The sequence below is a fragment of the Mustela nigripes genome, chromosome 13 (assembly GCF_022355385.1).
Source record: "Mustela nigripes isolate SB6536 chromosome 13, MUSNIG.SB6536, whole genome shotgun sequence".
Taxonomy (NCBI): Eukaryota; Metazoa; Chordata; class Mammalia; order Carnivora; family Mustelidae; genus Mustela; species Mustela nigripes.
The window spans coordinates 43,438,165-43,454,406 of NC_081569.1; the positions used below are offsets into that span (position 1 = coordinate 43,438,165).

At 37.0% G+C, this 16,242-nt stretch overlaps 1 protein-coding gene across 1 annotated transcript in view; it reads right to left on the minus strand.

Moving 5' to 3' along the window:
- HERC1 (HECT and RLD domain containing E3 ubiquitin protein ligase family member 1) overlaps nucleotides 1-16,242 on the minus strand; it is a 187,286-nt gene that overhangs the window by 96,797 nt on the left and 74,247 nt on the right. The window contains exons 15-22 of the mRNA XM_059372224.1: nucleotides 14,684-14,836; nucleotides 14,427-14,559; nucleotides 12,867-13,058; nucleotides 8,977-9,198; nucleotides 6,882-7,055; nucleotides 4,941-5,055; nucleotides 4,732-4,852; nucleotides 2,107-2,278 (exon numbers count right to left, since the gene is read on the minus strand). Coding sequence (XP_059228207.1) covers nucleotides 2,107-2,278; nucleotides 4,732-4,852; nucleotides 4,941-5,055; nucleotides 6,882-7,055; nucleotides 8,977-9,198; nucleotides 12,867-13,058; nucleotides 14,427-14,559; nucleotides 14,684-14,836 — 1,282 coding nt within the window. The remainder of the gene's footprint in view (nucleotides 1-2,106; nucleotides 2,279-4,731; nucleotides 4,853-4,940; nucleotides 5,056-6,881; nucleotides 7,056-8,976; nucleotides 9,199-12,866; nucleotides 13,059-14,426; nucleotides 14,560-14,683; nucleotides 14,837-16,242) is intronic.

A 16,242-nucleotide genomic window follows, 5' to 3' on the forward strand; every position in this document is an offset into this window, starting at 1 on the left:
TGAGGTTCACTAAAGTTTCAAAACTACTGGGTAAGATAAAAATAACTACATATTTCTGAAATGTTCGTGACCTTGGTATGAAAAATGTCGGGTTACAAAAGAAACATAAAATTTAAGTTGCAATAGTTATGAAAAGCCCCCTTTCCCCTTCTGAAGTCTATAGAATTCCTACCATCTACATTTTGCTGTATCTCCAACACATTTTTTAAAAGTACAACCTCTAAAGTTCTTTGCTGAAACTGTGTATGGTTATAATATACAGTCAAAATTGCCTCTAGACCCAAGTGGCATCACCAAGAATGTCTATCTGATATCAACCCTTCCCAATTCACAAGTGTAAAAAGTCACTGATTTTATTAAGGTTCTGATGCAGTAGTAGATACTCCACAATAGGAATGTTTTGCTCAAATTTGGAGTGAAAACAGTATTCTTATTGGGAACCCAAGGAGAAAAGTTGGTAAAATACTAGATTCATCTGTTCATACCAAAGTACAAACTTTAAAAATGGATTTTATATGTGTATTTTATAGAATTATTATAGCATTATTTTCATACGCTGTTTTTAGAGTCTCTTATTTCTGCAAAAATCACAGCAACAAACTCAAGAGTACAAAGCTGGAAATCATTTAAAGTAATTAAGAGAATGGTCACTGGAATTTGGGGGCAGATCTCACTCTATCTAGTTCCAGCTGCTAATAATAGTGGCCACACGCACATAATTTTGTCTCCTTTAACCTCAGCCTGCCCACCTTTAAAATAGGCTAAGTGTTAGAGTGCATCTCACTAGACTGTTGTCAGGATTATCAGCTAATCTACGAGAAGCATTTGACCCAGTGTTCAGTGGATAACATAGGTGCTCAAAAACCATAGCTGGTTTAAAAATTACTACTCCATGGATGACTACTACACTTTCTTTACTATAATTAAGGGTCATATTTTGCTACTGTGTTTTACCCTTTGGACTTTACTTTCCAGAATTTCTGAACTAAGTTTTAACTGCAAAAGTTCTTTCAGCCTAGGTTTTTAAGATATAATTATTTTCCCTCCCCATCTCCAATCCCCTTTTTCCTTGTCTTTTGTTTTTGTTTTTGTTTTTTTTCCTGTGGTTTTTGGGTTTGGGCCACCTCCAAATCATTTTTAGAAGTATGCAGAACACAAACAAACTGATAATAAAATAAGTGTCAAATTGATACATATAGACAATCCTAATACCAAATGTATAGCTAGCCATAATATTTTAACTTACAAAGTAAGTACACATTTTAATTTGAAAAAGCCAAATCACTCAAAAGATACTAACAACTGTTTAAAAACATGGATATTTCCTTTTAAACATCTAAATGAGAGGCGCCTGGGTGGCTCAGTGGGTTAAGCCTCTGCCTTCAGCTCAGGTCGTGATCCCGGGCTCCTGGGATCGAGCCCCACATTGGGCTCTCTGCTCAGCAGGGAGCCTGCTTTCCTTCCTCTCTCTCTGCCTGCCTCTCTGCCTACTTGTGATCTCTCTCTGTCAAATAAATAAATAAGATCTTTATTTAAACATCTAAATGATTATGTTTAAAAATTATGTTACCTTGGAATATACAAGTATGAAAAGTATTATTCACTGAGCTAATAGTCTCACGTATATTCTTGCTCTCTACTGACAATGGCTGTAATTAGAGGGTGAAATTTATAATTTTAGGAAGTATAACATATAAAAAGTAATAGGCTCGCCTAGTAAATGCAGAAAGGGCCTCTCTTCCTCACCACACAGAGGTTGGCCAAGCCTGTGGACAAACTGCTAACCTCAAAAACAAACTCTAAATGACCTTATCCAATCACTCATGGGCATCACTTCATGCATAAGACTTAGTAGAACAGTTATTATTTCTAAAAGCCTGCTTTCAGAGCTTTTCAGCCCAAAACATGCAATATAATAGCTTCAAAAGGTAACTAGCACAGTTTTAAGAGCTGAAACATTAACTAATGTAAACTGAGATCACCAGTAGAATATCAGATCCTTTTAGAAAAACCATAGAGAAATTTTTGCCTTTCTCTTTTCCAGTTAGTTCCCCTAACATGAAGAATGCCACAAGTGTATCTGTGAAGTAAGAAGGGTGTACTCACTGCCAGCTGTCATCACTTCATGTTCCCGTTCTTCTTCTTCATCCTCTGGCTCGGGATGCCCCTCTTCCCGGTCTCGCTCAGCCTGTTCTTCCATTTCAGCTTCTTCATCAATGGTCCGGGTAAATGAGTGCTCCTGAGGATCAACATCTGCAGAGTCTTGGTTTTCTGAGATCTTAGAGAAATAATCAAAGCTACATTGAATATTTTTTTCAAAAACTTGGAAAACTTTATTAAAACTTGACTTTTTTTATAATACTACTAATATCACTAACGCATGAATTTTACTACAAAAACCCAAAAGATACACTGGATAAATCTGGAAGTTTAGAAAAAATGTATGTACACCAGAGACACCTATATGCCCTCCTATCCCCAGTATATTGATTAGAATGTCATGTTATAAGTTGATTCAAATTTATAGTTATTCAGCTATAAAATCCTACAGAGCTGCATTAAAATGGGTTGAGTGTAAAACCAAGCTAAAAGGAAATTTAAAAACATGAATTTTTATACCATCCAATCTCCTTCAAGCTGTGTATGTTATTTTATTACTCTGTATAAATGTTTTAACAATTCTAATTTAAAACAGTATTTTTCAAACTTTTTTTTTTTGGTGAGAACATTTAACTTTACTCTCTAAGCAAATTTCAGTTATACAAACAGTACTGTTTTTAAGGTTTTTTTTCTTTGTTTTACCCTAAAGAAATCAAAAGTAAGAAATCTGATAAGGACAATGTTAATTTTATTTCCCACAGTGGTTCAGCTACTGGACAGAGTCCTTACAAAAGATATTAAGAGCCTCAGGGACGCATAGGTAGCTCAGTCATTGGATATCTGCCTTTGGCTGGGATCATGATCCCAGCATCCTCGGATCATGCCTCATATCAGGCTACTTCCTCAGCGGGGAGTCTGCTTCTCCCTCTCTAGATCCACCATGCTTATGTTCCCTCTCTATCTGTCATAAATAAACACAATATTTTTTTAAAAAAAAAAGATATGAGGAGCCTCAGAATCACCTCCCCCATAAATTTTAGTATAAAGTAAAAGTGAAAATTTTTATTTAATGCATAATAAATGCATAAATAAATAATAAATTCAATGCATAATAAATATTTTGTGATTGAAAGCCAGTAAACAACCTGAGAATTTCATAGAGCCATCAGACTCATACACATACAATGTATAAGTCACTTATCCCTATAATATGAAGTTTCAAATCCAGGCCTCAACAAAATGGCAAATTAATACATTTCATGGACATTCAAAGTCACTAACAAATAGATCCATTAAATCAGTGCATGACAAAAGAATACTATAATACAAATGCAGAGAAAGAGTTTATTTTTTAAAATCTAAGATCTCAATAACAGTATAAAGCATCTAATGTATGAAGTTTTAAAGTAAGCATTTCTGAAGGTGATGTATTATCCAGGCTTATAATTACAGGATCATGTTATCAGGACTACCAAGCACTTTAAAAATCACCTATTTTTGTTGCAGGAATAACTTCTGGAGCATTCTTCTCTTTCTTTTTTTTTTTTTTTCCTAGAGAGAGAGAGCATGCACGAGAGAGCAAGCAGGGTGAGGGGTAGAGTGGGGGAGGGGGTGTGGAGAAAGAGAATCTTAAGCAGGCTCCACATCCAGTGTGGAGCCCTACACTGGGCTTAATCTCACAACCTTAAGAACAAGACCTGAGCTGATAACAAGAATCAGACTTAACTCACTGAACCACTCAGGCACCCCACTTCTGGAGCAGTCTTAAAAGGTTTCAATCCTTTTTAAAAAGATTTTATTTATTTATTTATTTATTTATTTATTTGAGAGAATGAGAGAGAGAGAGCACAAGCTGACAAGGAGGGTCAGGGCAGAGGGAGAAGCAGGCTCCCCATCGAGGAGGGAGTCCGATGTGGGACTCAATCCCAGGACCCTGGAATCATATGACTTGAGCTGAAGGCAGATGCTTAACTAACTGCGCCACTCAGGCATCCCTCAATCTTAACCATCAGTGGTGGACAACTCTAATTATGAGAAGGCTCTCTTCCTTATATTCAGCTATCAGTGATACCCCATTCAATTGTGACCCTTTGGTACTACCTATACCCTCTGGTACAAGAAACAAACTTACTTCCTCTTCTACAGGGAAGCTTTATTTTTAAGGCAAATATCAATTCACTCCCTTTTTCATTTCCCTAGGCTAAACATTTTTGACACTTCCAGTTCTTACAGAAGATGACTTTCAGACCTTTCACCAATCCAAGGTAGCTTTTGTTAATGTCCCTCATAAATTATAGCACCCCAAATTAAATATGATAATTCAAATATAGTCTAATCAACATAAAATAAAGAAATAATATTTCATATGCTTTACACAACTCTACTTGTTATTACTTATACAGCCTATGAATATACAAACTTTCTTAGCAGCCATGTCACTTGATAAAGTGGGTTAAATAACCCCCAAATCTTTTGCTTATCTAATTTCTTCACTATATAAAGAAGTATGTACTCAATATTTTATCCAGCATCTGCAATAATCAAGGCACGTTTTTTCTGTCACATAAACCAATTTGGAGCTACATCTCACAGCCTGCAGAAAAACAGAAATTAACTGATTTCCAACTTTACCCATCTGTCTCGTGATGATGACCTGGTCTGAATAAGTTCAAGGTTCTTGCAAGCAAGTAAACGACTTCGAACTTTGTACACACAACGGTACACTTCTGATAAGCTTTTACCAGGTTGATATCTAAATAAAGAACCAAAATAGAAAAGTTACCTAATTTCTAACATCATGAGAGCAAATATTTGTCTGAGGATAGTTTTAAGTTACTTGCCGGCTTTCTCCACATGCTTGGCTAAGTAAATTTGTGTGTTTCAGAAGCGCTGCAAGAACAAATCTAGACACAGTGTCCAAGAGTGACTCATTACTTAAAGTTGCACTGTCCCAATCTGAAAACAAAAATGATGCATTGACATTTAAAAGGACTCAGAAAACAGTTCAGAATAATTTTAATCACTTTAGTAATCCAACATCCGAATGATATCATTTTCCTAAACATTATTTAACATATGTACCTACTATATGTTCCTTGTGCTAGGGACCTAGCAGCTAACAAATCTAAGTCTCTGATCTCACAGAATTTCTTTTCTAGCTGGGGCCAATAAATACAAAAATTAGTGTGACAGCAAAGTACTGTCACAGAGAGACAAATAAAGAGAGAAATATAAAAAATAGAGAGAAAAATAAAGCAGTGTGGAATTACTATTTTATATAGGCTGGTTTGCAAAGATCTTGGATAAGATACAGGTGGGCAGAGATGTAGATGAAGTCAGGGAAGGTGCCATACGGAAACCGTGTCCCCTCAGAAAAAAATAGTATAGAGGCCCTGAGGTAGATTCAAGGAGGTCACTGTGGCTGGAACAAAGGGTGCATTCACAAGTGGTAGGAGACATTAGAAAGTTTGCTAGAGACCAGATCATATAGGCCTTGCAGGCCACTGCAGGTCCTTTATAGATTTTACCCTTGAGGGAACTGGGAAGCACCTCAGAAGGCTTTGAACAAAGATACAATATGATCTGACTCGTGTTTTAAAAGGCAGACTTTGACTGCTGCATGGTGAACTGGAGAGGGACAGCAACAGCAGTACTGGAGTGATTCAGGTGAGAAACAATGGCGTCTCAGACCAAAGCAATAGCAGCAGAAGTGGTGAGAAGTGGTCAGATTCCAAATGTGTTTTAAAGGTAGAGTCGACAGGATTTGTTGATTGATCAGATGGGCGAGTAAGAGAAAAGCCAAAGTTAACTAGAAATGTACTTAGAATGTTGCTGGCATTTACTGAGACAGGAAGAACACTTCAGGAAAACAAGGAGCTGAAATGAGGAGTATGGTTTTAAGCACTATCTATTATAGCATCCTTATGGAGATACTGAGCAAACTAGTCAAGAGAGAACATATCTGGTATCTGAGGCCATGAAGTAGATATTATGAACATTATAATGAAATGAATTAGGTAAGAAATCAAAACATTTGGACACAGATGAATACTTGCAATAGAAAACCAAAATCACAGCATTAGATAATAAGAAATAGGTGGGTGTTTTCTTTAATTCCATGTTAGCATACTAGTACTGTATTTTAAAAATGTAGTATATTCGGTAGATTCCAAATGGGTGTAGGAGGTTTATTGTCTGCTAAACTCTTGTTAATTTGACAGATTTACCATGCTACTTAAAAATAAAGCCAAACAAACAGAAAACACTCATAGAAAATATCAAGCCCCAAGTTAAGTTTTGTTCTTAATCCTTCTTAAATCTCCTATCTCAGATAAAATTTTACATCTTGGTTTTCCAGTCATTTCTGTATGCTTAGGGAAAAAACTAAACTCAGACTTACCTATTTTATAGGCAAATAAAAACCCCCCAAAAACCAAACAACAAACAAATCCTGACAATATAAACATGTCTGATTAAACAAGACTCTTAAACTAGACCCATTTATACTGCAGGAAATACTTCAGTAAAATGTGTGCCTCTGGATTTATCTTTTATATAAATCTGTTTTCCCACAGTAGGTTTGCTTAAAGTGGGATACATACCTAGACTGTTTTCCACAAAGAGGAAGAAGAAATTTACATTTAATGTTATTTGTAAAATGCTTTTTCCTATAAAAAAGTAATAGAGTGATCCCTGTGTTTCCTGCTTACACATATTACGTATCTATTAGTCAGTATTCTAAGCTATCTCCGTATTTACCAACTCCGTCCTCTTCATCTTACCTTTACTAACAGCATAATCCTGCATGCTGATCCAAAGGCTTCGCGCAGGCTCTTTTGAACAACCCAATGCCAAGTCTACATACACAGCAATTTCAGGCCGCAGTTTGTAATCAAAAGGCTTCTGTTCTTCATTGCCTGAAAGAGCTACTTCTAACAGGCAACTCATACATTTATCTAAAAATAATTATTCAAGTGACCAATTTTAAGCCTGAACAATTTTGGTACTACAAATAAAATCTTATCACTTTTACTTAATCCATATTTAATAATACATTTCAAACCATTTTAAGAAGATGTACAAAGATAAAGTCCTTTAACATTTCTCAGTGAGAGGTAATATCACCATCCCATCAATCCCCTCCAGGATGTGTGACCAAACGTAACCCCCTGGGAGTTCTGGCATTCTGGTAAGCAAGCACCAGGGAAGCTACATGTCCTATGTTTGAAGCACAGGTCTGGAGAACTCTTCTGTTCAAACTGGAATGAGAAACATGGCACCACTGGGAAAGAGACTAGACAAGAACTTTTTCCTTTTTCTAGACTTAAGGGAAAATAATCAGTTAAGTATGACTCAAGAGAGAGTGAAGATTTCATGAACAGTCTCTCTACTGATATTTACATTTGTTCAAGTAGGTCCTAACTTTTTAATGGGACATTTTGGCATTTAGAATTCATGTTCCATCACAAAAAAATAGCCAATGATAGGATTGGGGGCTAATACCAAAAGTCAATTTAACCTTTAATATAACTGAATTATCCTATGTGTACAATTTTACAAAGGACAATACACTTTTCCTAATACATGCAAGTATTTCAACATAAAATGAAACATTTTAATAGCTTCATGATTTTATAATTTTAAAAACTGAAAGATAACATTCAAACTGAAATTTATTTTATTCATACTAAAGTCCAGTTAATTGACTGAAGTAAGTACACAAAAATATGAGGAAGGCAGACATAAAGATACTTTCGTCCTCAAGAGGACATTTGTGATATCACAGAACTAAAAACTGACAGCACTGGAACCTTGTTCACAATGTTAAACATTCCTTGAAAAACCATTTTACTTTTCTTAATATAACTGTATCTTAAGTGCCAGTCTAGCATTCAAAAACCATGGCCAGAATCACTCGCTGGTTCATAAATGAAATGATGAATATATGCTCTCTATTTGGAAAAGGAGGAAAATCTTCAGCAGCTCTTCTCACTCCCACTCCCCAACCCTCTAAACCCAAAGCAGAATATGTGCTTTTTGTCTTAGTTACTATTTTTTGTTTTCCCTCTCGATTGAGATTCTCTTAGATTAAGATTTCTCTTGACTTTCCTTTTTGGGCATTCTCTGAGTCTCTTTCTCTCATCAGAGGAACAATGAATTTCAGTCAATAAGACCACATGGGCTATCTAATCTTCTCCTTATTTTATGGACCAACATTATAGACCCAGGGAGATTAAAGGGTCAATCATAAATAACACAACCAGATCATCTGTTCAAGAACTGGAGAAATCTTCATGTTCAGACATTCTGAGAGCTAGCCTAGCAGCAAAAAAGACAAATGGGAGATGAGGCAGGAAAGAGAAACCCAAAGGCAACATAAATAGGGAGAAAAAAAAACAGGGAGAAAAAAATAGGGAAACATACAAGGTGTCATCAGCATGAAAGTAGGATACGCAGGGAGGAGAAGGGATTGTCACTCACATCTGGGAGGTGTCTGAAAACTGAATACTGGGAAGTCATGATAACCTTAGAGAGCTTTACACTATATAAAGCACTTTCATAACCTCCAAACCCCAGAAAACAAGGAATCAAACATATTCCCGTTTTTATAAGTTAAATGACTTGCCCCAAATGAGCAATAAATGACAGGGTGGGACCAGACCTACACTGCCCTAGTTTGGAGGCTCTTTTCACTACACAGTGCTGTAGGATTTAACTTCTTCTAAGGGCTCCAAGTCACAGTCTCAGATCCCCCACCCAGCTAATATTTCACTTGTTTACTACCAGTTCTCTAGTCAGCAAACCCAGAAAAAGAGATATCTCCAATGGAGATACAAACACAAGCATGTATTTTAAACACTGTAGAGAAGCCATTACCTAACTGAGGGGTGTCCATTTCTACACCATCACTAAAAAGTGGTGTTTTCATCCAATATGCAGTGTCCTGTTCCTCTGGAGACACAGGGGAGCCCAGAAGCATACCACCAAGACACCGCCCAATAAGGAGAGCAATTGTTCTTTCCAGATCTACAAGCCACACCCAGGACTGGGCTGGCTGAGGTAACGGCATGCCAGCAGGATCAATCAGTTCTGGCCCTCCTAAAAACAAAAACATTAGTAATCACTTTTTATCTGGTATTCAAGAGTCTCAATCATTCTCATTCCTACTGCACTGCAATAAGACATGAAGTAAACTAATTCTACACTGAAAACGTAATTATAACATTTTCTGTATATATTCTCTTTACTAGGCTAACTTAAAATATATTCAAATAACTCTGCCATCAAATAAAATATCCCTTTTGGAGTTACTAATTTTTTTTTAAGATTTTATTTATTTATTTGACAGACAGAAATCCAGAGAACACAAGTAGGCAGAGAGGCAGGCAGAGAGAGAGCTGGGGAAACAGGTTGTCTGCTGAGCAGAAAGTCCCATGTGGGGCTCGATCCCAGGACCCTGGAATCATGACCTGAACTGAAGGCAGAGGCTTTAATCCACTGAGCCACCCAGGCGCCCAGGAGCCCCTGGAGTTACTAATTTTAAGATAAGCATTAAAACAGTATATGACAGAGACATCCCAAGGGATTCTATTCCTACTTTTCATTATCTAGATCAGATTTCACCATAACAGTGAGTACTTGAGGCAGCTCATCCCTCCAAAATCAATATAAGAATTGATCTAGTAAAATGACACTTATTATTGTTTAATGTTTTTAAGGCCCAAATCAGAACTGTCTTGTACTGAAATCAAGACCCATGATTTATTATACACCTATTTTTAAAAGTTCTTCACTTAAAAAAGAAAAACTATACTTAGCCATAAAGATAGGTACAGATGTCAATCAAATCGCTAAAGAAAAACAAACAAGATTAACATGTCCAAAAACTGGTTATTTAAAAAGACTGATAAAAAAGACAAACCTCTAATAAAAGATGGCATAAATTCAAAAATTAGGACTAAAAAAGAGGATGTAACCACAGTTACACTAGGGATTTTTAAAAAACCGTCAATTTTATACCAATAAATTTGAGGGGCACCTGGATAGCTCAGTCGGTTAACCATCTGCCTTCAGCTCAAGTCATGATCCCAGGGTCCTGAAACTGAGCCCACAAGACTTCCCGCTTAGCGGGAACTCTGCTTTTCCCTCTCCACCGGCCTCTCCCCCAGCTCATGTTCTCTCTCACGTTCTCTCCCTCAAATAAATAATAAAATCTTTAAAAAATGAAAATAACAAAATAACATTTTCTGAAAAGATATCAACTCCCAAAATGGATTTGAGAAGAAACAAAAAAACTAGAGAAGAACAGTAACAACTAAGGAAAGAAAACTAATATAAAGTCTATCTAAACGCCAGGGCCTGGTGGTTTTATAGATAAACTCTTCTAAACCTTCAAAAAAAGCTAACCTCTATCTTACATAAATAATTTCAGATAAGCAAAGGAAAGGAAGGGTAGACTCCAAAATGATACCATGAAGTTAGTATAACTGTGGCAGTAAAAATGACATAAAAATAACACAAAAGGGCACCTGGGTGGCTCAGTGGGTTAAAGCCTCTGCCTTCAGCTCAGGTCATGGTCTCAGGGTCCTGGGATCGAGTCCCACATCAAGCTCTCTGCTCAGCAGGGAGCCTGCTTCTCTCTCTCTCTCTCTCTCTCTCTCTCTCTGCCTGCCTCTCCATCTACTTGTGATCTCTCTCTGTCAAATAAACAAATAAAATCTTTAAAAAAAAAAAAAAACAAAAACACAAAAATGAGAAATTATAGAAAACTATCAGTTATGAGAACACAGATGCAAAAATCCAAAATAAGATGATACCTAACTTATCTAATACAAAAAGAGTGAATCTTAAAAAGTTCTGAGATGCTTTAGAAAAACAAGAGTAGGGCGCCTGGGTGGCTCAGTGGGTTAAGCCGCTGCCTTCAGCTCAGGTCATGATCTCAGGGTGCTGGGATCGAGTCCCACATCGGGCTCTGTGCTCAGCAGGGAGCCTGCTTCCCTCTCTCTCTCTCTTTCTGCCTGCATCTCTGCCTACTTGTGATCCCTGTCTGTCAAATAAATAAATAAAATATTAAAAAAAAAAAAAAACAAGAGTGAACCTGGAGAGGCTCCATATAAAACCTGACTAACAACCTCCTACAGTTATAACCTTGACACTTGATTTATCTAAACTCAGTGTCATAGAACCATATAATGTTAAAGTAAGACAGGTCCTCATTGTCATCTTGTCCAATTCCAATACTTCTAGAAGAAACGAAGGCTTAAGAAATTATAAGCAACCTGCCCTAGATAATACAGCCAAGTCACTAGCTTTAAGCCTTAGTCCAGGATTCTTTCTTTCTTTCTTTTTTAAGATTTTATTTATTTATTTGACAGAGAGATCACAAGTAGTCAGAGGGGCAGGTAGAAAGAGAGAGAGGAGGAAGCAGGCTGCCTGCCTAGCAGAGAGCCCAATGTGGGACTCCCAGGACCCTGAGATCATGATCTGAGCTAAAGGCAGGGGCTTAACCCACTGAGCCACCCAGGCGCTCTCCAGGATTCTTTCTAATGAAACATGTGGTAGGCTCACTTGAAAGGTTTTTAAGACTTAGTAATGAAACTCCTTTGATAGCCTTATGATAGATTTTAATGTAAAATACATTAATGTTTTCTAGACATAGTACTTTAAGTTATATCCAAATAAGTATCAAAATCATTTTATAAATTAAGACTGAATTCAAGGGCGCCTGGGTGGCTCAGTGGGTTAAGCCGCTGCCTTCGGCTCAGGTCATGATCTCAGGGTCCTGGGATCGAGTCCCGCATCGGGCTTTCTGCTCAGCAGGGAGCCTGCTTCCCTCTCTCTCTCTCTCTCTCTGCCTGCTTCTCCATCTACTTGTGATTTCTCTCTGTCAAATAAATAAATAAAATCTTTAAAAAAAAAAAAAAAAAAAAAAAAAAAAAATTAAAAAAAAAAAAAAAAAAAAAAAAAAAAGACTGAATTCAAGTGTCATACCTAAAATCAGCATGCTATTTCCTATGAAGTTCCGTTTAAAAAAAAAAAAAAATCCACATACAGATTCTCAATTTCCATCTTCTACATTCAGTTATCTATAAATCCAATCAAATACTAAATATTTTATTGTCAGAGATTTAAAATTAAAGATCTTTTCATTTAAGAAACAGAACTTTTTTTTTTTTTTTTTTTAAAGATTTTATTTATTTATTTGAGAGAGAGACAGTGAGAGAAAGCATGAGCAAGGAGAAGGTCAGAGGGAGAAGCGGACTCCCCGTGGAGCTGGGAGCCCGATGCGGGACTCGATCCCGGGACTCTGGGATCATGACCTGAGCTGAAGGCAGTCGTCCAACCAACTGAGCCACCCAGGCGTCCCAAGAAACAGAACTTTTTAATCAAATCAATCCACTGATTGTAAAATGTGTCACTACGCTGCTGACTGAACTGAACTGTGAAAAAATGCTTTCCTATTATCCAAGGTAAGATGTATCCTAATTTCAATGATGTGAAAATTTGAAATAAAACATGTCTCAGCATCAATGAAATACACTACTCAAACCTAATGACCATATAAAGACCCTACTTATGACACTATTACATATGAGCAACTTTCTGAGTTCTCTCATCTCAGTCGCCCTTAAGGCTGCAAATTCTTAGACCATAACAACCCTACCTTTTGATTATGTAAAACACCCGAATATCAGATATGACCTACCTATTGCATGCAAGAGGAATGATTTTTCCCAAAAGCCTTGCTTGTTTTACTGTTTACTTACCATGAAGAGGCCACTGTAACTCTTGGTCTTCTAAAAGTGCAGCAGCTGGCAGGAGTCTATTAAGGCAATCAAGAGGTGGCAACAAGTCGAGGAGGTAACTCAACAGAGGCCGTGCCACTGACACGGGGAGTAACAGTAGAGAGTTAACAATCTGGCAAAGCATACTGCCTGCAGCTGAGACGTATATCACATCTATGAAGGGTAAGAAATTCAACATGGATCAATTGTTTCAAATTTAAAAAAGAAAAAACCTAAAAAATACTATTTTAGTGTAGAACTAGAGTATACTAATTAGATAACTCCTTGTTGAACATGTACCTGGTAGGTGATGTTGCACTAGTATTTACTCACTTTCAGAAAGTACCACCAACAGACACTTTGTGGGAAAGCATACAGATCCCTGTGCCAACAAATTCAAAGGATTATAGCTGCTTCCCTTTAAATGCATTATGAATCTCTCATTCACTAATTTACCTTCATTTTTAGATTTTCTCAAGAAATATTTATTGAGTACAACATACCAAGCACTGTCCTAGGTGAAAGGCAGACAGCCATGAACAAAGAGCTTTTAAAAGTTCCTACCCTCATGATCTTTACATATTGTGTTTTTTAAACCAAATTTACTTTAAAAAAAATTAAGGTCACTTCAAAGCACCTGTCTTTCTACCTATATTCATTTTAAATTAATTTTGTTTCTGTATTTCATTGTATTTGGGGCAGGAAGGACCATCAGAGATGACTTCCATTTGAAGAGATTAAATTTTAAATACCTGTGGAACGACAAAATGAAGGTGTCTAGTAAGCAACGGTTTTAGTTTCTCAGTTTCTTTCTTTATTGAGTTGGGGAACTTCAGAGATAAGGAGGTTTCAGAGAAACGTAAGGAATTTTAGTTGCCTTTGAGACAACCAAGAAAATATACCCAACAATAACTAGAAAGGGCTTTGGTGTGAAAAAGGAATTATCAGCCAGATGCAGATATGGAAATCAACACACTCGGGGTGGTCAAAGGAAATGGGACCAGATCAGATCATTCACGGAGAAAAAAGGGTTGAAGGCAAAACTGAGAGGATCTTAAACATTGAAGGGCATGTCCAAGGAAAAAGAGCTTATAGGAAACAACTGAAAAAAAGTGATCAGAGAGATATGAGGATTGTGACTACAGAGAAACCCAAGAGAAGAAAACATTTCAAGAAGGAAAGTGGGACACTGGCAAATGCTGAAGAAAGGTAGAGAAATAGCAGATAAAAATTCACTTTATGCCATTTAAAATTAATCTTTTTTTAATTATGTTCAGTCAGCAGCAAATTAATCTTTTTGAGTATCACTGAAACATCTTTAAATTAGGGCTCCATCGTGTCAATTATCATCTTTCAAGATCAGTCATTATCCATCACTGTTACCATCACCCCAAACCCAAATCAAAGGGATCTTTAATAGGAAGGAGATTGAAGACCATTCCTATTCCACTCAGAAGTTTCAGGTCTCTTAAGGCTTTGGGAAGGCTAAGAATTTCTCCTTTATAACCACTGATTAAATGTCAAATCCAGTACCAAACACACCTCTTAATTTTTCTCCAACGCTGCCATTCCAAGGACTTTCTTTGAGCAAATTTGCAGAACGTGAATAAATATCTGTGGCATGAGGCAACAAGAGCTGAAGATGTTTATGAAGCAGCGCCACGCTGCTTGAGTTCTGGGGGGAAAAGTTCTTAAATTACTACTGTGAAAGAGTCAAGGTCCAGAAATATCATGCTTACCCAAATATCTGAGTTTCAAGGTCCCTGGGAGATCATCATAAAAGGCAAAGAATCACATACCTCACTAATGCTATTGATATGGCAAAATGCCAGCAGCTGTTTCTGCAGTGAACACAGGAGTTCATGAAGATGAGCAGGCTGACTGTTTTCTGAAGATGATGTTCCAAGTAGAAATTTATCACTATTCTTTTCTAGCTCTCCAAAGGCTTGATCCTAAGATGATATATAAATGAAGATTATATTTGAAGTGTTTGAAAATGAAGTCAAGACCTACCATAAATGATTCTGATTTAAGAAGCCATTGTCTCCTTTTTCCCCTTATTAATCTTTAAATCCTTGTGCTGTTGTTACTAGCTATTAGCAAAACTTGTTAATTTCAATATGTTTTGCCACTCAAAAAAAAGTAATACACGTTTCATTACAGAAACTTTGAATATAGAGAAAACAGTAGAATACCCACAGACGACATACTACATATTTTAATAAAATTGCTTTCCACAGTTCTTGTGAAAGGTTTGTTTTCACATGGTTGTGAACAGACACAACTGTTCATTTGAACCCAATTCTCAGAAATTAGTTTCTGATTATAAAAGAAGTGGTATCAACTATATTTAAATTTTAAAATACATAGAAAAAAAAGAAATGGACTAAAGAGACATGACAACTAAATACAGTGTGTGATCCTGCATTTGAGGGAGGGGTTGCTACAAAGCACTTTTTTTTAAAGATTTTATTTCTTTGACAGAGAGAGAGGGAGAAGCAGGATCCCTGCAGAGCTCAATCCCATGGCCCTGGGCCCATGACCTGAGCCGAAGGCAGACGCTTAACCGACTGAGCTTAACTGACTATAACCAGGCACCACTATAAGCATAACATTAAGACAGTCATAAAAATGTGAATATGGATTGTATATTAAATTGTATCAATGTTAAATTTTCTGAATAATTGTCCTACTATTATATAAAAGAATGCCCTTCTTAAGAAATACATGCTTGGGGTGCCTAGGTGGCTCTGCCTTCAGCTCGGGTCATGGTCCCAGTGTCCTGGTCCCAGGGTCCTGGGATCAAGCCCCGCATCGGGCTCTCCGCATCGGGCTCTCTGCTCGACAGGGAGCCTGCTTCCCTTCCTCTCTCTCTGCCTGCCTCTCTGCCTACTTGTGATCTCTGTCTTTCAAATAAATAAATAAAATCTTAAAAGAAATACATGCTTAAGTATTTAGGAATAGTCAGCATGACATCTATACTCTCAAATGATTTAGAATAAGAAATAGACAGAGATGGTAAAGCTAATTCGGCTGAAGAGTAGAGGGAATTCTCTAATTCTTGAAACTCTTGTGTAAGTTTTAAATTATTTCAAGTTAAAAATATTTTTTTAAAAAACTGTTTTTTGTTTTTCTTTAAAGATTTTATTTATTTGTCCGAGAGAGAGAGGGAGAGAGCGAGCACAGGCAGACGGAATGGCAGCAGAGGCAGAGGGAGAAGCAGGCTCCCTGCTGAGCAAGGAGCCCGATGTGGGACTCGATCCCAGGACCCTGGGATCATGACCTGAGCCGAAGGCAGCTGCTTAACCAACTGAGCCACCCAGGCGTCCCTAAAAAACTGTTCTTGTAAAAAATTTAG